Source organism: Phaseolus vulgaris, unplaced genomic scaffold, assembly GCF_000499845.2.
Source record: "Phaseolus vulgaris cultivar G19833 unplaced genomic scaffold, P. vulgaris v2.0 scaffold_15, whole genome shotgun sequence".
Classification (NCBI taxonomy): domain Eukaryota; kingdom Viridiplantae; phylum Streptophyta; class Magnoliopsida; order Fabales; family Fabaceae; genus Phaseolus; species Phaseolus vulgaris.
The window spans coordinates 481,716-503,781 of record NW_027174084.1 but is presented as its reverse complement, the minus strand read 5'-3'; the positions used below and the strand labels follow the sequence as shown (position 1 = coordinate 503,781).

Below are 22,066 nucleotides of genomic sequence, written 5' to 3'. Positions count from 1 at the left end.
TATACGTGTTTATGTATGTAAATATATATATAAATATTTAATTTAAATATGTTATGAATCTTTATATTTATATATATATATATATTATATTATTTTAATTTATATTACTACGAGAAATGTTAGTTTAGAGACTGAATGTAAGCGTTAACCACATGCAAAACGTTAGAGTGGGTTATAGCATCTCTAAGTGGACACGAAATTCACAAACAATAGAGTGTTGCGCCTGAAAACGCAAAAGATACACAAATGGAGGCAAACAAGCCTTTGTTTACATAAATATTTTTATTTTAATATACAAAATAAAATTATTCGTATTACTATTATTATCAAGATTAAAAAAATTATTATTATTATTATTCTCTTAATTAATATTATTATTATAATTATATTAATTTTGATGAATTTATCTATGAATTTTATGTATGAACAATATTATCGATAGATATTGATTTATGTTCAATTATCGACATATATTAGTTTGCACTATTTTACCGACGGATATGAAAAATATTATAATTTTTTTCTTATTCGTCGAAAAATCTATCGATGATTATCGATAAACACATATCTATCAGTAAAATCTGTCAAAAAATTCATTTTTCGTTGGTAAATCAATAACTTCTTGTAGTGTTTAATGTCTATGCTTATGCAATCCTCTCATAGTTTGATGCCTCAAAGCTATGAGACAAGATGAAAAATATCTTGCAATCTTTATTTTAATATACAAAATAAAATTATTCGTATTACTATTATTATTAAGATTAAAAATATTATTATTATCATAATTATTATTATTATTATTCTCTTAATTAATATTATTATTATAATTATATTAATTTTGATGAATTTATCTATGAATTTTATGTATGAACAATATTATCGATAGATATTGATTTATGTTCAATTATCGACATATATTAGTTTGCACTATTTTACCGACGGATATAAATCCAGTGAGCTTATCTTCCTCCTACCCCCAACTTATTTTTTCAACAAGATCACACACCTCTTAAAACCTCATTACAACTTGTATCTAATTATCATAGTTCTTCATGGTGAAAATAAAAAAAATTGGTAGGAATGAAAGTCATTTTTTCATATAACCTCAGTCTCTTCGAATCTTGCTCTAATACTCACACACAAAAGGAGAGAAATAGAGAGACAAAGTAAAATTGTAAAAATATACAGTGTTCTTGATAACCTGATTTTTTTTATCATCAAGAAAGAAGAAATAAATGTGAACCATTTCAGGAGTGATCCAACCCTTATACATAAAAATAACCTTTAGTCTCCCCCAAGACTTTAACCTCCAACAAACAATTAATACCACACTTGCCAATTCCCAATAGAACAGCTAAAGTGTTAACCAACAAAGTACTACATCAATTAAGCAACCTCATACAAATCAAAGGATCAAGACACGAGTCAGAATAAGAGAAAAAAAAAACTTAGTGTGACTTGGAGGTAATCCAGGATCAAACCTTTAACTCAACAATGGTGAAAATTTCTAAAACATTAACCACGCCTCCTTTAAAAATGACATTATTCCTATGCTTTCAAGTCTCTCTTACTACAATAATCGAAATCGCTCCCCAAACACCATTCACTGATTCATATGCATTACACATCCTAAACTGAAAAAACGCTTGACCACCTTAGAGACTTTGGAAGAGCTCAAGGAAAACAACCTAGGAAAAATGTTCTTCGAAGCACCACAACCCGCCCAACTATCCTTCGAGAAAGAAATTTTCTTCCCATTACCAATCTTCCACTTGAAAGCATCGTAAAAATTTCGTCCCCAACCTTCAAACCCCAAACCTTCTCCAAATCTTTCCACAAAAAAGAATATCCTTACTATGTTTCCTGTCCTATCTCATACTTCTCCAACCTCCATTTGGATTCAAGAATCTTCTTCCACAAACCGTTCTTATCCGTCTCCAAACACTAAATCCATTTTCCTAGTAAAGCCATATTGAAAACCCTTAAATCAAGATTCCAAGGCTTGATACACAATACTTTCACACACCTTGGTCCAAAGTCATAGGTAAGAAAAATTATCTCACTTTAATTATAATTTTTTCTTTAAAAAATTATACTTTGACACGATAATATCCATTGTTTTTACAACCTATTCCAACAAAATATATATATATATATATATATATATATTAATAATAAAAAATATGAATCAAGTGTTAATATATTAATTTTCAAGTGAATGAATTTTTTTAAGGAGGGTGTCAATATATCATCCTCCATCAACCTTCTCAATTGTCCTCGAGTCTTTGTTATCTAGCTAGTGTATTCCTTAAGTAAAAAAAAGACAATGAAAGGGATAGATACGATGCGATTCATGGGAACATACAATTGATGACGGAGCATATTTGGAAATTGAACTGTATAAAGCCAAACATATTCAAATTGTGTAGAGTTTGTAAGAATATACTGGTTACAATATAATAGTTTTACTAACTATATTTTGAGTGAATACATCATGACACCAATCGCTGTATGTAGTACAACTGCTACAATACAGCACACGCATCCCTCCAAAGGCAGAGCAAGCAAACGTAATACAAACTCTATAATTAGTGTAATTATTGTACCAAATCACACAAACACACCAATATAAATATACACACACACACAGATGAACACAATACAAACGAGTAGTTGACTCGATTAAAGCAATGTTCAGATTGATATTATAGCAGAGAAGTAGAGTAGTAGATACATTGCTTCATCGGTTGCTTCTTTGAAAATGAAGACCTGCATAACGTTCCTCGTTGTGTGTCTCTTAGCCTCGCTTCTGTATCCAATCAAGGCTCACGGAGGAGAGGGTGATTCTGACAATGAATCTGACAGAGAAGGTTTGCATTCGAAGGGTCTCGTAGTGGTGAAACTATGGTGTTTGATCATCATGTTTGTGAGCACTTTCGCTGGAGGGGTGTCCCCTTACTTCTTCCGCTGGAATGAGAGTTTTCTTGTGTTGGGGACTCAGTTCGCTGGTGGGGTTTTCTTGGGAACTTCGTTGATGCATTTCTTGGGCGATTCCGATGAGACTTTTCGAGAGCTCACCACAAAAACCTACCCTTTTGCCTTTATGCTGGCTTCATCTGGCTACCTTCTCACCATGCTTGGTGACTGCGTAGTCGTCTTTGTCAGCAGCAACAGCCAGAGGAAACCCAAAGTGGTGGAACTGGAAGGGGGGACAACACCCCAAGAGCATGACCAAGCCGGAGATCACTGCGCAGTGGAGGCAACAAACCCTATATTGTTGAAAACTTCTTCCACGGGAGACACCATTCTACTCATCCTTGCACTTTGCTTCCATTCGGTTTTTGAGGGCATTGCTGTTGGAGTTGCAGGTTATTTTTCTATCTTTCACCTTAAATTGAGACACTTTACATACCTCCAAACCAAAGAACATATTATATATTCATCTTTGATACCAAGATGTTCTAGCTTAATGAATGATCTTAAATTGGAGTGATATATAATTCAGGTACGAAGAGAGAGGCATGGAAGAACTTGTGGACAATATCCTTGCACAAGATATTTGCTGCCATAGCAATGGGAATTGCTTTGCTAAGGATGTTACCGAAGAGACCCTTGCTAACAACGGCAGTATATTCTTTGGCCTTTGCTATCTCAAGCCCGAGCGGTGTGGGGATTGGAATTGCCATAGACGCCACAACACAAGGAAGCACCGCAGATTGGATGTTTGCCATAACGATGGGCATTGCTTGTGGGGTCTTCATCTATGTTGCCATCAATCATTTAATATCCAAAGGCTTCAAACAGAAGGGGACCAGCCGTTTCGACACTTCCTGGTTTAGGTTTCTCGCAGTGCTTTCTGGTGTAGCTGTTATAGCAGTTGTCATGATCTGGGACTGATATATATATATATACATACATATATATGTATGTATACATCGTCGTCATCTTTCAATTCCTGGTTTTCTTTTCTCAGTATTGTAGTAAGAAATTGTGTGTGACAATTACCATGACCATTATATGTAGTTTGACTATCTAAAAAGAAAAACAACCACTTTATAATTCACTTTAATAATATAATAATATTTATTTATTTTAATGATATTAGAATTTTAAGTTAAAAACTAAATATTATTATTTTTAGTTATCTATATTTCTTTTTATGGGTGTCTCTGTTTTTTATCCTTTGTTTTGTATTAGTTAGCTTTTTGATTCATTGATCTAGTCCTACATTATATTCTTAGTTTGGTTTCCTGCTAATTGATGGGGATTTTTTCGAGCTCATGTAGAGAATTTAAATTGTTTTATGGTAAAATATATTATTTGAGTGAAATATTTTTAACAAAAATTAAAATTTTAAAATTTATGAGTAATTTATTAATATTAGAGGACTTTACATTTTTAAATGAATAATTTCAAATTTTGTATTGTCTCTTTTATTTTTGTATATGTATATTTGTTTATATTCTTAGGTAAGTTTTGGTTGGGACTTGATTTTCTATTCAATAAATGATTTATCAATTGTTTTATCTTAATTAAAATATTTATAACTTGTTCATGTTTAATTAAGATATAATAAACTACAAGAAAATTATTATATAAAAATTAATTTTAGTCTCTAAAATTAATTAATTGTTATAGTGATTAAATTAAAGATTATTTTAGAGTTTAAATATTTTTTTTAAATTAATTTTTAAATTGGTATTTTAAAAAAAAATTAATCTCTAAAATAATATATAATTTAGTTAATATAGTAACTAATTATTTTTTATTTATTTAATGTTAATGTTAATGTTTTTATTGTAGTGAAATATATTGTTCTATATCCATTGCTTTATTTATTTTTATTTAGTCTGACAAATATTTGTTGTCCAGGCAATCTTATTAAAAATGAGAGTATATATGAATGATAATGTATAAAATTATCTGTCAAAATGGATTATTTTAAATTTCAATTTTTTTTTTAAGATTTAAACCTTGAGATTTTACATAAAAATAATAAAACATATAGAATTTTTTAATCTCAAGTATGCAAAACAATGCGATGAATTAAACCATCATTTGAAATTAAAACTAAAAAATAATAGGAAAAATTCCTTATTTGGCTTGAAAGAAAGTATAAATGCCTGCATTAATCTCGTTGACTCGTACCAGTCAAGAGACATTTTTCATACTATGCTACAACTTTTTGAAGGCATTTCTACTACAAAGTACAACCTACAAATTAATTGAGAGCTGGCACAATCATTTTTCGCATAGTTTTTATAATGATGAATCACATTTAAATAATTAATAGATTGGTAATAGGCTTCCTACTACAACTACAAGAAAATTACTAAATAAAAATTAATTTTATAAACTAAAATAATTAGTTACTATTTAATTAAATTAGAGACCATTTTATAAATTAAAAAAATTATTGGTATCTAAAATAGTTTCTATTATTAATAAAAAAAATTAAAATAGTTTTTAAATTTGTATCTAACCATTAATTACCAATATTTTAGTTACTTACTACTTTATCTTTTAAATTAGTCTCTATTTATAAAAACTAATTTAGAATATAAAATAGTAAGTAATTAAAATATTTATTGAGACTAATTTAAAATCTAAAATATTAGTCACTAAATTTAAATAGCTAATTTAGATACAAATTTAGAAATCATTTTATAAATTTATATTAATAATAGAAATTATTTTAAATATAAATAACTTTTTAGTTTGTAAATTAGTATATAATTTAATCAATATAATGATTAATTATTTTTTCTCTAAAACTGATTACTATTTAATAGTTTTCTACTAGAAGATCTAAAGTTTAGACGGTACAAAAATTAATTTCACGATTAATCTCACGTTATTTACGAAAGAACATGTTTAACTTATCTTTGTATATTTGTATAGTTTAATTTGGGCCGGTGGTAGAAATGCTTTTATTATTAGACATAACTAGACAACCTAATAATCTATATCTATGGCTTGGTCAAATTTCTTGTGCTTTCTTGACCTATATATAATAAAAGAAAAAATAAAGATTCGTCAAAATGTCCTTCTCCTTAACTTTGGTCCCACTCATTAAATAAAGTATTGTTTGGCTGAGAAGGGTGCAATCACCCACCAGGCAGGCACCCATGATACTCAATCCAGACTTGCTCAATACAAATTGACATTAATTATTGAGATGAGATTTTAACTTTTGTAGGTGAATAATATTATCTAAAGTTTCTCCAAAATGAAAATTTTAAACTCGTTGAATTTATAATTGTTGAACTTTTTTTATATATTTCAACTTTATTTAATTTACTCACTTTTGAAAAGTTTATATGGATATTTTTTAAACCTTCAAAGTGGAATGCTAAAAGTTGTAGAAGTTAAAGCATGAGATTCAGCTTGTTTTTAAACCAATAAGTGACACTCCAAACTAATGAAAAGTTGAAGGAGTAGGTGCAGAATTATATATTCCATTCCTCTTCTAGCATGTATGGTTCTGAAACGAATGAATGTTATTATTATAATTAGCCATGTGGAGATGCAATTAGTTCATCAGATTCTGACCAGAAACACATTGCTGCAGAACAAAATGATAAGCCTTATTCCTTCATCAGCGGCATTTTCTGTCGCAACTCTCTTTGTCTCAAGCTTCCTTTGGACCATCCCTAAGTCTGTGCTGTCTGCTACTTCAAACTATGGAGCCGTTACTAGGCACTACCAATTCGATGTATATACGCTGTGCATATGATTTTAATGTTCTTCTTTCAAACAATATCATTACTGCAACTTCATCTTTCGCCATGCTACTGTCCCATTTCTCATATCTGCTAAATGTTTTTCATTACTTGTGCATGCAGATAAGGCTGAAAAACATTACTAGGCTGTGCCACACTAAGAACGTGGTTACTGTAAATGGAAAGTTCCCGGGACCTCGTGTTATTGCCAGAGAAGGAGACAGATTAGTGGTTAAGGTGATCAACCATGTTCCAAACAATATCACCATTCATTGGTATGTCATTTGATTTTGTGAACCGATCCTCATATATTGTGCATGCATGCAATGAATATTTTAGTTTTTCTAACAAGAAATTTATAGGCACGGAGTGAGACAGCTACGTAGTGGATGGTCGGATGGACCATCGTACATAACTCAATGTCCCGTACAAAGTGGTCAGAGTTATATGTACAACTTCAGCTTGGTTGGGCAAAGAGGAACTCTCTTCTGGCATGCACACCATTCCTGGTTAAGGGCTACTCTCTATGGACCCCTCATCATCCTCCCAAGGAGCAACGAATCTTACCCGTTTGCCAAACCCTACAAGGAAGTTCCCATCCTCTTTGGTACATCCACACATGCATGCATCTACAATAATCAAACATTCCAATTCTTTATGTTATTTTATATATCCATGTTAGCTGTAAAATAATGTTGTCGAAATGATTGAGTGCAGGAGAGTGGTGGAATGTGGATCCGGAAGCAGTGATTGCACAAGCTCTTCACACAGGGGGTGGTCCTAATGTCTCTGATGCCTACACCATGAACGGACTTCCTGGGCCCCTCTACAATTGCTCCAGTGACGGTAATTAATTAATTAAATACTCAGTTTCTAAGAAATACTAGTGATGAATCAATGGGGTTTCGTGTGAAATTATGTTTATGGACAGATACATTCAACCTCAAGGTGAAACCAGGGAAGACATATCTTCTACGTTTGATCAACGCTGCAGTGAATAATGAACTCTTTTTCAGCATCGCAAACCACACCATGACAGTTGTTGAAGCCGATGCTGCATATGTTAAACCCTTCAACTCCGACATCATCGTCATTGGTCCCGGACAAACCACAAACGTGGTGTTAAAGACAAAACCTGAGTACATAAATGCTACTTTCTTCATGCTAGCGAGACCATTTTTCAATGGTAAGGGTACCTTCGACAATTCCAAGTTAGCTGGCATTCTAAAATACGAAAACAACGACAACGACAACCCTCCTTCGGAACCAGATTTGAAAAACCGTACCCTACTGAAACCAACGCTTCCTGCTTTCAACGACGCATCCTTCGTTGCAAATTTCAGTCGTAAATTTCGGAGTTTGAACAGCGCAGAATACCCTGCGAATGTTCCTCAAAGAGTTGACAGGAGTTTCTTCTTCACAATAGGTCTCGGGAGCATTCCCTGTCCGAGAAACCAAACGTGTGAAGGGCCTAATAAGAGAACTAAATTCGCTGCTTCCATGAACAACATATCTTTCAATCTCCCTTCGGTGGCAATTCTTCAACAGCATTTCTCAGGGCAGGATAATAGTGTTTACACCACGGACTTCCCAGTTGTTCCTCTGAGACCCTTTAACTACACGGGGACTCCACCGAACAACACCATGGTGAAGAGTGGAACCAAAGTGGTGGCGATACCCTACAACACCAGAGTGCAGGTTGTGTTGCAGGACACTAGCATTTTGGGAGCGGAGAGTCATCCGTTGCATCTTCATGGATTCAATATGTTCGTGGTGGGTCAAGGTTTTGGGAACTTTGATCCCATGACAGACCCTCTCAACTTTAATCTGGTGGACCCTGTTGAGAGGAACACCATTGGCGTGCCTTCTGCTGGTTGGGTTGCAATTCGCTTTCTTGCTGACAACCCAGGTGAATACAGTTCAAAATGCCACATGAAACATTGCTATTTAATCATGTATATTATCATAGAAGTTGAAATTTAGTGATATCTAACTGTGAATTGTAGGTGTTTGGCTGATGCACTGCCACATTGATTTGCACCTGAGTTGGGAGTTGAGGATGGCTTGGATTGTGAACAACGGAAAACTCTCTCATCAGAAGTTGCCTCCTCCACCGTCTGATCTCCCAAAGTGTTGATCATTTTGGAAGTTGCAGTGTGTTTGGATTTTATTTCTATGTTGGGAATGAGCAAATACTTGCTTTCAATTTTTAAATTTTAGGAATCAGATTTCTGGTAGCTGCTGCTCCAGGATTTTATTATTATCTCAATCTTAATATCTATCAAAGAATACTTATTCATTTAACGTCTATTTTTTTTCTTTAATCTTTTTTTAACGTTTTTCGAAATCATGTCCCAATGTAGGGGAAAAAATCGCCAAAAGAAGGTATATTCTATGGTTCCCACAAATGTATATACGTGTCTCCCATTTAAAATTAAATACAAATAATTGGATAGCAAATATCTATTTATTCATTATTTTACCGATAAAAAAATATTTTCAGCTAGGATAAAAAAGAATCTTTTATGACAATTATTTAATTGTTATTGATAGAATTATTGTTGGAAAAAAGATTTCACATGGTCGGGGAATCAGAAACATTTAAGTTTGCATATCACATTTTGCATAATAGTGCAAGTCATCATGAGAATTTTTTTAATATAATCTGGAAAAAATATGCGGTTCAATTGCTAAATCTTTATTAAGGAGAATCGGTTTAGAATTCAGAATAAGTTGAATATGCAAATAGGAAGTAATTATAAATCTTTGCCCTCTCTTCCAATATAAAGATTACTCAAATACTTTGAAGCAAAATTAATGAAATTTATGTTTCAGGTAGATAGAAATGTTATGCATAATTCTGTCTTTCGGAATTTTCATCAATTTAATTTTCTAAGATTAAGCAATAATTAGAATTTAATACAAGAATCTATATGACAAGTTTAAATAAAGAAACTAATTTTGCTATTTTGCAGCTTGAGTGCATCATGAATCTTCATACCATCTTGTGCCAAAAACAGAATATAATTTCTAGCAATTCAGCCGCTGCCACACAAGCTGGAATGTGCTAAACCACCAGCACCTCTCCCCAGTAAACTACTTAATAATTACCGTGACCACACCAAGTTACACTTTCTAGGCTAAAACAAAAACAGCTACCTCTGCCTTATCTTTGTCTTCAAAACAGAGAAGTAGCCCTAAACAAGGCCCAGCACTTTAATACAATGTGATACAATCTAAGTAGTAAAAAAGAAAAAACTAAAGACTCAAGAGACAATTGACACTATTAGCACTATTAGCAGTCATCTCAACAATCAAGTTAAGACTCTATTAAAGATCAGACGGACTTCACTAGAAGAAGAATTGAGCAACACCAAATGTCATTTCTTTTGGTCTTCTTAAAAGACAGAAACATGTTTGTAAATAAATTGTACTCATTTTGAGAGTCTAAATAGCAAAATAGGTTAGAGTAAGTCGCATAGCATAAAAGGGAGTGTCCTTAGTGAAATAAACTTTACCAAACCCACTTTTTCAAGACAATACGTCTAGAGTTAGGAAGGTTGCCCTACCTTCGAGTAGTGTGTGGTAATATCATTCAATTTCTTTGAATAGATAATAACAGTGCCAATTAAAAAATTAAAATTATTGTTTGTGAATACATTAATAATTAAATTCAAAAATATAGTATGCTAATATAAATACATAATAAGTGTTAAATGACTCATTAATTATCAATTAAAATATATATCATAAACTATTTTAAATTTAACAATATATTTATAAAACTAATGTTTTTAATTCGAATTAATTGGAAAGTAATATAATATTTAGAGTTACTTTACAGATTTTATTTTATTTTGTATTTTTCCATAAAATTTGGTTTTGATCTCGATAATTTTAAAATTAATTTATCAGTCTTAAACTTTAAATATATGTGAATTTCATTCTTCTGGGAACTTTATGAGTGTACAAAATTGTTACTAAAGGTTAAATTTTCTTATAAAAAACTTTAAATCGCATTTTTTAAAAGTTTAAAGACTGAATTTGTCAATCTGAAAGTATACTTCCCCCCTATTATTAATATCCAAATTATAAAAAATATTATTTAATTATGTCATAAATAATGCTAATAGCTCAATAAATAGATCCAGTGTTAAATCAAATGTTTACAACTAGTTTAAAAAAATATTAAAAATCAAATTCGTGATCTGACTCTGTTTTCTTATCATTAAACAAAAGACTATATAGCTAATAAGAAAAAAAAAAGTTTTTAAACTTAACATATGTTACAAAATTGGACTTTAAGCCTAACTCAACCCCATAAAACCGGCTCATAGGATTAAGGTTTGCACCCACTTATATACAATGAAAGACTCTAATTTCTAGTCGATGTGGGATCTCCAACACACCCCCCTCACGCCGAGACTGCCAACTCGAGCGTGGGACTATATATTATGGGTGGTCCGATAGCGGCCCGATAGTGGGTGGCATGATAAGCCCAACAAATACTCGCTAGGATAGGTAAGAAAACATGCTCTGATACCATGTTACGAAATGCGTAATGCCAATACTTATATTTTCTACATCAGTGTTATTATCCTAATCATGCAACAAAAACTACAAAAGTTTGCAAAGTGATTTGGTTTGCAACTATTTGCTCTACATAATACACCTTAACAATATTTATTATCTTAAAGGAATACAAGTTTAATAACAGTAGTGTTTTTAGACTTCTAATTTTTATCTCATGATCATGTCTAATATATCACAAAATTAAATAAAAGTATCTTGACTATTTCTTCCTGCACTTCCATATTTTCTTCTGCCACCTCCATACACAACATGGAAATACATTTTTGTCCTTCTTGTGTCACCTTCATAGAATAGTTTCCAGAATATATAATTTGGAAACTCATTTGAAAAAAGACTTCCGGATTACATAATCCAGAAGTTAAATAAGACTTCCGAATTATGTAATTCAGAGAATAATCATGCATCTGAAAAATGACTTCCGGATTATGTAATCCGGTAACTAATTACAAATTTGAAAAATGACTTCCGGATTACGTAATTCAGAATATTATAAAGGGGCATTTTTGGAAATTTGAAAACTTATGGAGTGAGAGAGGAAGGTATGGAGGTGCAGGAAGAAACAGTCAAGTATTTTTTGTGGGCTTGGTGTTGGGCCAGCCCATTTAACACGTAAAATTGTAGATACAAATGTAGCAATGCATCTTGTTTGATTCTGTCCTTTCTTTTGGCTGCTACTTGTTGTATTTATTTTTTCTAACCATATTCATACATCTCATGTTAATTACAAACATAATTAATGAACCAATCCAAAAAATGGTATCATGGTGTAGGTGAAACAGTTTGAATTGGGGGAATAAAGAGAAAATATGTATGAAAAGTTTGATATTTAGAGACAAACAAACTTAGAAACTTATAATGGAATGCATATTTTTCCAGAAACCTGCAGCTTTCAAATTAGGTTAAAATGGAATAACATAGAATCCAAACAAGTCACAGGTTATAACATCAAACAAAGTGACAGGGAGATAAAGACTCATGTCAACATCAAAATTCAAGTACAGTGGATGATATACAAGAATGCATATAATATAAGATTATTATAACACAAACAATTATGTTAATAATTTTTACTTGCATTTTTTAAATTATAATAGTTTTTCATTTTACTACATTATGAACAAATTTAACAAAAAAACTTCATTTTTTATGATAATTAAAAAAATATTTAATTACTAATATAATACGTGATTCATTTTTTTTAAATTATATTTTTTTAACAATTTAAAAAAATAAGAGAATTAAAATCATATCATGTAATGTTATAAATATTCAGTTTCATATTACTACAGAATATTATATTATAAAAAATATTATGAATTAATTATTTTATTATATGGAATAATATTTTTATTTTATTATTTTATTTATATTCCTTATATGTAAAATCACGTAACTTAAAAATACAATAGTTTTAAAATAAAAATACAATATAATATTTTTTAATAATTTAAATTATCAATACAAGAGATACTAACAAAATTATTATAATTTTTGTCAAATTAAATATTTTAAATATAATATAATTTTTAAGTTGCTATTTTGATTATAGTAACAACTGCTAAAATTGTCAGTGTGTTAACATTATATTTTGTTGTTATTATTATTTTCAAATTTTAAAATGTTTCAAAATTAATAACTTTTAATTTAATAGGTTATGCTCTTAGTCTCTCTTAATTACGAACGATATTTAATGGCGGTTTAAAACATTTAAAAATAGTTGAGAAATTGTTTTAACTAGCGATATTTTACATTTTTGTTACATTAAATTTATTATAGTATCTCATAATATTTTTTTCAGATGCTATTAAAATAGTGTATGAACTTCTGACTTATTTTAATTCTTTCGTTTTCATTTTTAATATTTTAATAAAGTTAGTCTCTGTTCGGAACTGTTAAATACATAGATCTATTTTATTTATCGTTTTGAGAAAACATAATAAAGTGTAATTAAAAAAATTATTTTAATGAGTATATTGTTTTGGATTATTTTTAATATTCTACTATTTTTTATTTACTATACAGTTTACACTATTCATTCAATTTGTTAATAATACGTTTGATGTTTGGCATAGTAAATGTTAAAAATTAACTAACAATACAAGGCACGATTATTTGAAAATATATTTTATCAATTAAACAAATATCATGTATAAAAATTTGAATTCACTAGAAATAAGATTCTCTAACTCAATAAAATTGTGCATAAATATTGGCGAAGTGATAAAAGTTATAAAACTTTGTATTTACTTAAGAAATTACAGTCATACACCTTTTGTAGTTTCTTAGAAATATTAACTAATATTTTAATGAGAAGGTTGTTTGAGAAAGTGGTGAAAGGTTAAATCTTGGAACTGACATTATAGTGTTTGATGGATGAAAAAAATTGAAAAATGAACTAAGATGAGTGGAGACAGATTGGAAAAGAGAGATTCCAGCTTTACAATCATACTGCCATCAAATTCAAAAACAAAGGAATAAAGAAAGAACAAACAAACTAAGGGGAAAAGGAGAAGGAATTTAATGGAACTTGCTTTTTCAATGCAGATCCAAATACTAGCTATTTGAAGCAGTCAGAGAGAATAATATGCACTGTGTAATGTAAAATCAAAATCCTTTCCTTCAGAACAAGAACAAGAGAGAGAATTTGAGGCACAAGACATGATTGAAGAGATGAAAGTTTTAAGTAGCAGTTCATTGTAGATAATGTAAGAGAAGCAAAATCAAACTAAGGAGGGAAACATTAATCTGGAGTGCAGTTGATGTACATATTTCCAGCAATGTGTAAATCTTATAAACTCACCTCAGTTAACTTGTAATTACAATCGAATCTATAGTATTCAAAAGGGCCAAAAAAGGATCTCGTGGATCAGAAATAAAAAAATTGTGCAGGTTGGAACCATGAGAACTGAGTACAAGATCTGTGCACTTTTGCTGTGTGGTTTTCCTTCATGAATCCCCGTGCTTGTGCCAGCAAACTAGCATGGCCACACACCTTCTCATTATGTAAAACCGTGCCTTCTGTTCCTTAGCTATATTGGTGCATTTTCGACCGATGGAAGGGTTCTTCTGTGAGAAGCTCCTAGGAAGATTGTTGTTGCATTTGGAAGAAGATGAAGAATTCTTCTGGGACAAGCTTCTAAGGAGAGGTGAGTTTGAAGTAGAGCTACTCCTTGAGAATAATGACCTTGTGGAAGAAGACCCTTGGCTGCTTGAACCTGTGTCCTTCTTTGATGTCTTTCTCTTTCCATCCATCACAAGCAGAGGAACTGTGAATGTGAATGTGAATGTGATTGTGATGTTCACCACTATGAGCCTTATCCTTTGTGTGTAAGAAGAAGAGGAAATGAGATTGTGATAAGAGAGAAGAAACTCAGTGTGGGAGTGTGTAGGTATAGGTTGTGTATGTATGCAAGGGTTGAAAGAGATCATCAGTGTTTGCTAGTAGGTTATGGTCAGCAGCACTTTGTTTATATAGCCTTTTACCATACATATCCACTTACTACTCCTCATACATGTAAATTTACATGTAGATAAATAATAGAAGCACAAGCACAAGCACAAGAACATTTTATTTTATTTTACACTTTGTGCCACATTTTTCACTGTGGTGGGGCTAATTCATGAAACCCTGTCCATGGAAATCGCCTCGGATATGCTATGATTCTCTTTGGAGACACACATCTTGTACGGTTCCAAAATGGGCAGTCACTTATTAAAATCCTCCCCTGTAGACAAACAAAATGTTAGCTAGTTTTCATGTGGAGGGGTTGTGCCTCTTGTGCCTGTTATACTCCACCACTGGTTTTTTTTTTCACTGATTTTTATTCAGTTTCTCTGATATTTTCCACTGTTTGATTTGTTCAAAGAAACAGTTGCGAGCATCCTAAGTTTTGATTTGTATGATGGCTTCTAAGTTTGTTGATTTTTAGAGTGTGCCTAATTTGCAGTTAAAGATGCTTTTCCTTCAGCAGAAAAATGTGCACATGGATGACAGTACTCTGCATCTCCTTGGTAGTACAAAAATGTGTTTAAATTATAAGGCTTGAAGAGTATATTACGAGACTAGTGTCCATCATCCACATCTTAATAGTATGAACGTGACTGTTGTTTGTCAATTGTCACCACTCAAATTAGTTTTGAATTTAGCTATAAAAAATTAAAATCTCATAACCTTTTTTATGTGGGAAAGGAGAGGGGATAATTAATTCACAAGTTGCTGATATGGTCAATCTTATGATCATCCAAATAACACACCAATATATGGTTTCCTATTTTTGTCTATTGCTTATTCAGAGAAAAAATGTATCGTCTAGAAAACCTGCAAGTGGGTCTTTCCAGAATTGTGACCCATATTATTGTTTTCATCATCAAGTTATTTATTTATTTATTCATTCATTACAGGGCTGAATTCACAGGCACATGGTGTTGCAACAACGTACGTAGCTAGAGCAGTAGTTAGAATAGTGAAAAAATATTTTCGGATTTTAAATTTTTGGATGCTGAAGTTTTGTCTGAATTTAAAATCTTCATGCTTAACTTATCATGTGAGGGAATTCATTTTGTATTAATACTTTATTAGATCTCGCCGCTCTTAGTACTGCAGTTTACACAATGCAGTTAAACTATATGATTTTGTTAATTAGTTTAACAAAAAAAGAAAAAAGAAGATAAAATTTGAAAAAAGAAGGATGTGAAATGGCCATGAAGAAGGAATCTAATGATTTGGAAGCAAGCTTTTTTGAAGATTATTTGACTGGTCAAAAAACTTTGCAATCACATGCATGTAAGTATGATTATCATTGGTAAGCAAAATTAGTGTAAAAAGTATGTGAGCATATTTTTTAGGTTGGGCATATGTAGGTCTATTTAGAGAGAATGTGAACCAAGTATTTTGCCTCTTTTCTATGGCACGTACGCATAAAATTGGAGCCTGTCATGTTGTTTTCTCAGCACCCTGTCCCTCTGTGTACACCACAAAAATTCATTGTTCTTCTTCTTCTAAAATTTTCATATAAACTCAAATTCATTATTAAAACATAAGATACACCACCGAATCAAGTTGTTGTAATTACTAATTAGTCTTGGTCAAATGATGATGTGGATGGTCAAACATTATGTCACGTGGGGTGCTGTGGTTGGTGTAAAATACACACATATATATATATATACACACTAATTTCTTTTAATAAAAATAAACAACTTTTTCTTCTTTCAAATATATTACTCAATCATCATTGTACACAACTTTTCAAGAACTAAAAACCATCCAACCATGTTTATATATATATATGACGTGGAGAAGAATTAATTGATAATAAGAATGTTCTTAAAAAGAATGAAACAGTGACATTTTAAGGAAACTAAATTCTTAGTGGACATGTAGGAGTAAAATTTTGTTTATGTACGTTCTATAGGAATGTTAGCTAGCTAGGTGTGAAGTATATACATATGTGAACCTGAAGACTGAAAATGCAGCAAAAGTGGAAAACAACAACCACGCAATATTAAGCTGAGATAATGGTATGGCTCTAGAAACATGAATTCCTCAATTTTTAATGCCAAAATGTTCAAATTTCTGATTGAGGTGTTTTTGGTTTTCACAATGGTTTTGCTGGCCATGTCGGCCGGGGAGAATATGAGGAATGGAGAGTCCCACATGCAGACATGTGAGCTGCACAAGGGATGGTCAGGTGGGGGAGGTGCTACCACACATATTCATATACATATACATATATATATATATATATACACACACACATATACATATATATATATATATATATATATATATATATATGTATATGTACCCTATCACTCTGTCTGTAACAACAGTGCCTACTCAAGCATTGTGGGTCAAGGTGTTAATCTTGTGAATTTCAATTTGGCACTCAAATCATCACGGCCAAAGTGACGTGTATACTATTTTGTTCTTTCTTTCTTTCTTGTTTTTGTATTTATTTGTGGCCATGTGTCCCGAGACTAACTAAGATAACATGCAGCGTTAAGGTTCATCGTAATTTATCACTTAGAATTAGACAATAATGCAATTATCTGACAGAGTATACTAACACATCACTTTTGGTGGACATAATTATATAGTCTTCTTTAAGCTTACCTCTTGGTTTAGTTTAGGGTGGACATAATAGTTGCCAGATTGTTATAAAGGTTCATTTCTAATTAACTGCGTGTTTAGGCTGGTGTTTATAAAGTTAATTTTGATTAAAGTGGAGAATTAGATGTTTTGTTTTATGTATATGTAAGGATTGAAGTACCTGAAGCAGTGGGCTCCTCCTCCACTTTCTTTCTTCTTCTTTTAATGATAGAGGTAGCTGCCAAGTTCTTCAAACATTCAAGTCAATAATATATAATATATACTGCCATGTAAATGTGTAGAATAGAATTAGGGTTATAAAATTCTTACCTGTTTACATTCTTTACCTTTAATTTCTAGCAGATTTAGTTACCCGATTTAGCACAATCCCACCTCCTGAAATATGAGTGGTCCCTGATTCATTGATCACTAGATTATCTAACTTTACACAATAACAATCAAGCATCTCTATTTTTCTCAAACAACATATGGAATCAAAATCCATTCTCATTATTCCAACCAGAAAACTAAACACACTATGTAAGTGTTGTACATTTTCTAAAGAGGCAAGCACACTGATTTGAGCATCAGTGTGTTTGAAACTGCAATCAGTGCCTTCCTCCATAGATTGCTAAACTGTGAAATCGTTAGACCTCTGAAGATGACTAACCAGTCTCTTCTGACATGCATCTGAGCTTGATTTTCAAGTGTTCTGCTAGACAAAATACATCAGATAAAAACAAAAATCCATAATTTGATGTTCCATATATCTATCTTCCAAAAACTACTTTAACTATATCCTAAAGGGCTTGAACTACTCTTGGATTGAAAGCAAATTTCTCTACTAAAGTTTCAACTTTATGACAGACGATCCTTATCATATCATAGTTACTACAAAGAAACAATTGACCAGTCTGGGTTCTATTTATTGCCAAGTCGGGCTCTTGCATGTGTCTTTTGTTTGAGGTCTTTTCCACATATACCATCTTCTTTGCAACTTTTTTTTACTTATTATCACAACTACATAACTTTTTTTGAATTTCTCTAACCCCAAAGGAAAAGTTATGTGCTACTCAATATTCCATTCATTTTTTCTATACGTCTACAAAAAAAAACCATTAAAACATGTTGTCTGAATGTGAAAAAGGCACATTATCTAGTCTGATTTTCAGACCTTGCGATACTAGAAACCTATCCTTATAGAACTTTAGTACCTACTCTTTTACCATACTAGGATCTTCACACCACTCGTTACCTACATACACACCTTTCCACATATTCCTAGTTAACTATGAGTATAGCATTCATTTAGCATCTCGAAAGTGAAGTAAATTAATTTTTATGCATATGTTAGTTTGCTTTGGCTACTGAATCTCCAAACATAAAAACTAGACACCTCATATTAGCTTGTCAAGTACAAGGGAAAAGTATTATATTAAGATCAAATTTGGATAAATCAATAGACACTTATAAATAGGATGAGAAAATAATAATAATAATTAAGCTTCTTGCATAATTCAATAATTTAAAGTGAACTTTTAGGAAAAGTTAAATGAAAAAAATATCTTGAAAGGTTTAAGTTAGACATGTAATGCTAGTATGCTTGTTGTATGATTCTTAATAGTTGTGAGTGGGGTTTTATTATATTGTTAGTGGGATTTTAAGACCTTCTTGAGATTTTATTATTTTCTATTTTAGAAAAGCACTACTAAAAAAAAGTTCATATTAACGGCGGTTAAAAATACATATAAAAGCGATTCTTGAATTGGCGGTTGTCGTTATAATCAGCTATTTATAACAACGGTTGAAAAATTGTCGTTATAAAACCACATTAACGACAGTTCTAAAACCATCATTGTTTTGCTAAATAACAATAATTTTTTTAAAAAAATACACTTATGACGACGGTTCCCCAATGGAACTGTCTTTATAAGTGTATTTTTTTTTTAAAATGTATCATTATACATTTACTTCAATCCTGCATAAAATATCAAATTTTCAAAACAATAATACATGTAATATCATAATTTAAATATGAAACTCTACAAAAAGTTCTATAAATATATGAAAAAGTTTTATGTCATTCTAAATACATGGTTACCTTAAGGTATATCCAAACACTACAAGAAAAACATGAAATAGAAACCAATTTTAGAGACGAAAAATAATTAGTTGTTATAGTAACTAAATTAGAGACCATTTTAGAAACTAAAAAAAAATTGGTTTCTAAATTAGTTTTTATTATTGTTAAATGCTTTCTAAATTGGTATCTAATTAGCTACCAAGGTTTTAACTACCAATTATTTAGTTTCTAAATTTGGTAGCAAAAACCTTGGTTGCTAATTAGATACTAATTTAAAATCATTTAACAATAATAGAAACTAATTTAAAAACAATTTTTTTTAACATCTAAAATGATCTCTAATTTAGTCACTATAGTAACTAATTATTTTTTGTCTCTAAAAATTAGTTTCTATTTCATGATTTTCTTGTAGTGAAGTGAGTTTCTTTGCATTTGCACTTGCACTTCTTCTCTCGCTGAACATGTTATATCTAGAATAAACACTGAAATAAAAAGATTTCATGTCAGAACACACATAACATTATGTAATGTAATGTATGATTAATAAATTTGTGAATGTAATGTAATGTAATCATAATTATTTGATAAATTTCTAATTTATACTAGAAAACATCATGGAAAATTTCAAAAATTTCTAATAAGTGTAAGTATGAGAACTAAAACCTCAAAAATACCTAAATAATACTACAAAATAAAAAATGATAGTAAATAATGGAATTTTGGTGAAGGGAGTGTAATGAAGGTTCAAGCGGGAACCGTCGTTAAAATCACTGAAATTTTGTCCAAAACTACAAAAATATCACCGTGTCTTTTATAACAATTGTTCTTTACGAACCGTCTTTATACGAGTCGTAGAATTCATATTTTGTACTAGTGGAGCTTGCTAATGCCTATTCATATTTTGTACTTGTAGAGTTTGCTAAAGCCTATAAATGATGCTCTCTCAGTTGTAAGATGCACCACATAAAAGAAATACAATAGAGAAACGAAAGAGTGATTCTTTAGAGAAAAGAGAGTGTGCGTGTGTTAACTTTGGCATTTGGTTGTTTTTACAATTTGGTATCAAGAACCAATAACGAATGTGATGGGTCAAATACCACTACCAAGGTTAAGGAAGGCGACAAGATATTTGAGAGGTTACTTAACCCGATATTCAGCCCATTGTTAATGTTGAATTCATTTTGAGTCATTAAGAGAAAGAACCCGATGAACCATGAAAGAAGCAAAGAAAATGCATTGACATTCGTTTCCACTTTATCTGTAATCATGTGAAGAAAGGAAGTGTAGAATACGTCTAAAGAAAATGCTGTGTTCCGAGCCGTTGATGAGTCCGTGCGCTGGACCAAGAGATGTGGCACGCCGGACGGAACTACACTTAGACGACAGCAGCGACCAGCGAGACAGACGCGAGGGGCAGTGGCAGAGTTTGTGGACGCTCTTCAGTTGCTAAGAGGAAGAAAGGAATCAAGTGCTGGGAAGATATCAAGTAAAGAAGAAGAGAGGACCAAAACGATCATCTCTCAATCGTCGTCATATTGTGAATTCAATTTTAACAATGGTCCCCTGTTAAATTATCTCATTCTTTAGATACATAGACTAACTTAATTCATGTCTTAAGAAGAACATGCCAAAAGCAAGTTACGCAGAAGCCAAGAAGCACAAATACTGCAACTGAATGTACTATACTAATGTCAAATACCACCCATTTTCTAGAGAAAAACACACCAACTTTTTCAGACTAAAGGAAAACAGTATACACATATAAAGAGAGATAACATAACCACACTCATGTCTTTATAAAAGTTGGAAGAATCCTGTCTTATTTTACAAGAAAAACACCAACAAAAGCATGCAGAATGAAAGGAGAAACATGAATAACATATACAATAGAACTTATATAAAAGTTTCTTTCACCTGGATTAATAATTTCCTCACTGCATGCCTCCTTTGATCTGAAATTCTAGCCATGTATTTGCCGGTGCAGCATCATCAAGATTCTCATCACTTCTTTGTTGGAACTTCCATAGAGAGCTAGCCAACACAACATAGGTATATATGTATAAACATGTGCACTTATGAAGTCCTTTGGAGGTGTGAATCTTGATCTTGCTGCACTCGCAGATATTGACTATGCTCTCCACCTTTTTCTCCAAAAGTTTGAAGATATCAGTAAAAGTCACACTGAGACCCAAGAAGTATATATATGTTACAAGTAGTGAACCGGAGGAGAAGATATATAGGAGGGATAATAAACAATTTGATAACAAAAATAAGCTTATTAATCTGGCCGCCATGAATGTTGAAATCCTAGACTTGTTTGCCCCGGGTGACAAGGCTTTTTAAGTGGCACCGAAAGTTGATTGAAAAAGACTTAATAAAGATTAGTCTAAGAACATATATACATATACATTAATACACATGTGTATTGACTCAATTGGGATCAGAGCAGAAGAACTTGAAAAGAATCTGTAACAAAAGGGAACATTTAGTATAAACTATAAATCTCTCATCAAATCTCAGTTTATAAGTTCAGATAAATCACCTTTGAGAATTTCACGTTATATTATGAAATGTTAT

At 31.4% G+C, this 22,066-nt stretch overlaps 3 protein-coding genes across 5 annotated transcripts; 2 read left to right on the top strand and 1 right to left on the bottom strand.

Moving 5' to 3' along the window:
• Positions 1 to 2,677: 2,677 nt before the first annotated feature.
• On the top strand, positions 2,678 to 4,020 carry LOC137817043 (zinc transporter 1-like). The gene is made up of 2 exons (XM_068620258.1): positions 2,678 to 3,368; positions 3,506 to 4,020. The coding sequence occupies exons 1-2, from the start codon at positions 2,762 to 2,764 to the stop codon at positions 3,895 to 3,897; spliced, it is 999 nt and encodes a 332-aa protein (XP_068476359.1). The 5' UTR covers positions 2,678 to 2,761; the 3' UTR covers positions 3,898 to 4,020.
• Positions 4,021 to 6,514: 2,494 nt separating this feature from the next.
• On the top strand, positions 6,515 to 9,026 carry LOC137817081 (laccase-2-like). The gene is made up of 6 exons (XM_068620311.1): positions 6,515 to 6,715; positions 6,846 to 6,997; positions 7,085 to 7,329; positions 7,440 to 7,568; positions 7,654 to 8,631; positions 8,729 to 9,026. Exons 1-6 carry the CDS (start codon positions 6,527 to 6,529, stop codon positions 8,857 to 8,859), a joined length of 1,824 nt encoding a protein of 607 aa, XP_068476412.1. The 5' UTR covers positions 6,515 to 6,526; the 3' UTR covers positions 8,860 to 9,026.
• A 4,951-nt stretch (positions 9,027 to 13,977) lies between these two features.
• Positions 13,978 to 21,772, bottom strand: LOC137817077 (small polypeptide DEVIL 13-like). 3 transcript variants are annotated; one of them, XM_068620302.1, is made up of 6 exons: positions 21,404 to 21,772; positions 19,508 to 19,971; positions 17,960 to 18,118; positions 17,737 to 17,820; positions 17,588 to 17,654; positions 13,978 to 15,040 (listed from the first exon to the last, which is right to left on the bottom strand). In XM_068620302.1, exon 6 carries the CDS (start codon positions 14,742 to 14,744, stop codon positions 14,262 to 14,264), a length of 483 nt encoding a protein of 160 aa, XP_068476403.1. In that variant the 5' UTR covers positions 14,745 to 15,040; positions 17,588 to 17,654; positions 17,737 to 17,820; positions 17,960 to 18,118; positions 19,508 to 19,971; positions 21,404 to 21,772; the 3' UTR covers positions 13,978 to 14,261. The 3 variants fall into 3 exon arrangements, with proteins under 3 accessions (XP_068476403.1, XP_068476402.1, XP_068476404.1); XM_068620301.1 differs by having other exon boundaries at positions 17,588 to 17,644; positions 17,737 to 18,118; XM_068620303.1 differs by lacking the exon at positions 17,960 to 18,118.
• Positions 21,773 to 22,066: the final 294 nt, after the last annotated feature.

Coding starts and splice junctions, on each gene's coding strand:
- LOC137817077 (XM_068620301.1), bottom strand. CDS start 14,744: ATGATCTCTTTCAACCCTTGCATACATACACAACCTATACCTACACAC.
- LOC137817043 (XM_068620258.1), top strand. CDS start 2,762: ATGAAGACCTGCATAACGTTCCTCGTTGTGTGTCTCTTAGCCTCGCTT. Junction 3,369..3,505: donor CATTGCTGTTGGAGTTGCAG/GTTATTTTTCTA, acceptor TATATAATTCAG/GTACGAAGAGAGAGGCATGG.
- LOC137817081 (XM_068620311.1), top strand. CDS start 6,527: ATGCAATTAGTTCATCAGATTCTGACCAGAAACACATTGCTGCAGAAC. Junction 6,998..7,084: donor AACAATATCACCATTCATTG/GTATGTCATTTG, acceptor AGAAATTTATAG/GCACGGAGTGAGACAGCTAC. Junction 7,569..7,653: donor CTACAATTGCTCCAGTGACG/GTAATTAATTAA, acceptor GTTTATGGACAG/ATACATTCAACCTCAAGGTG.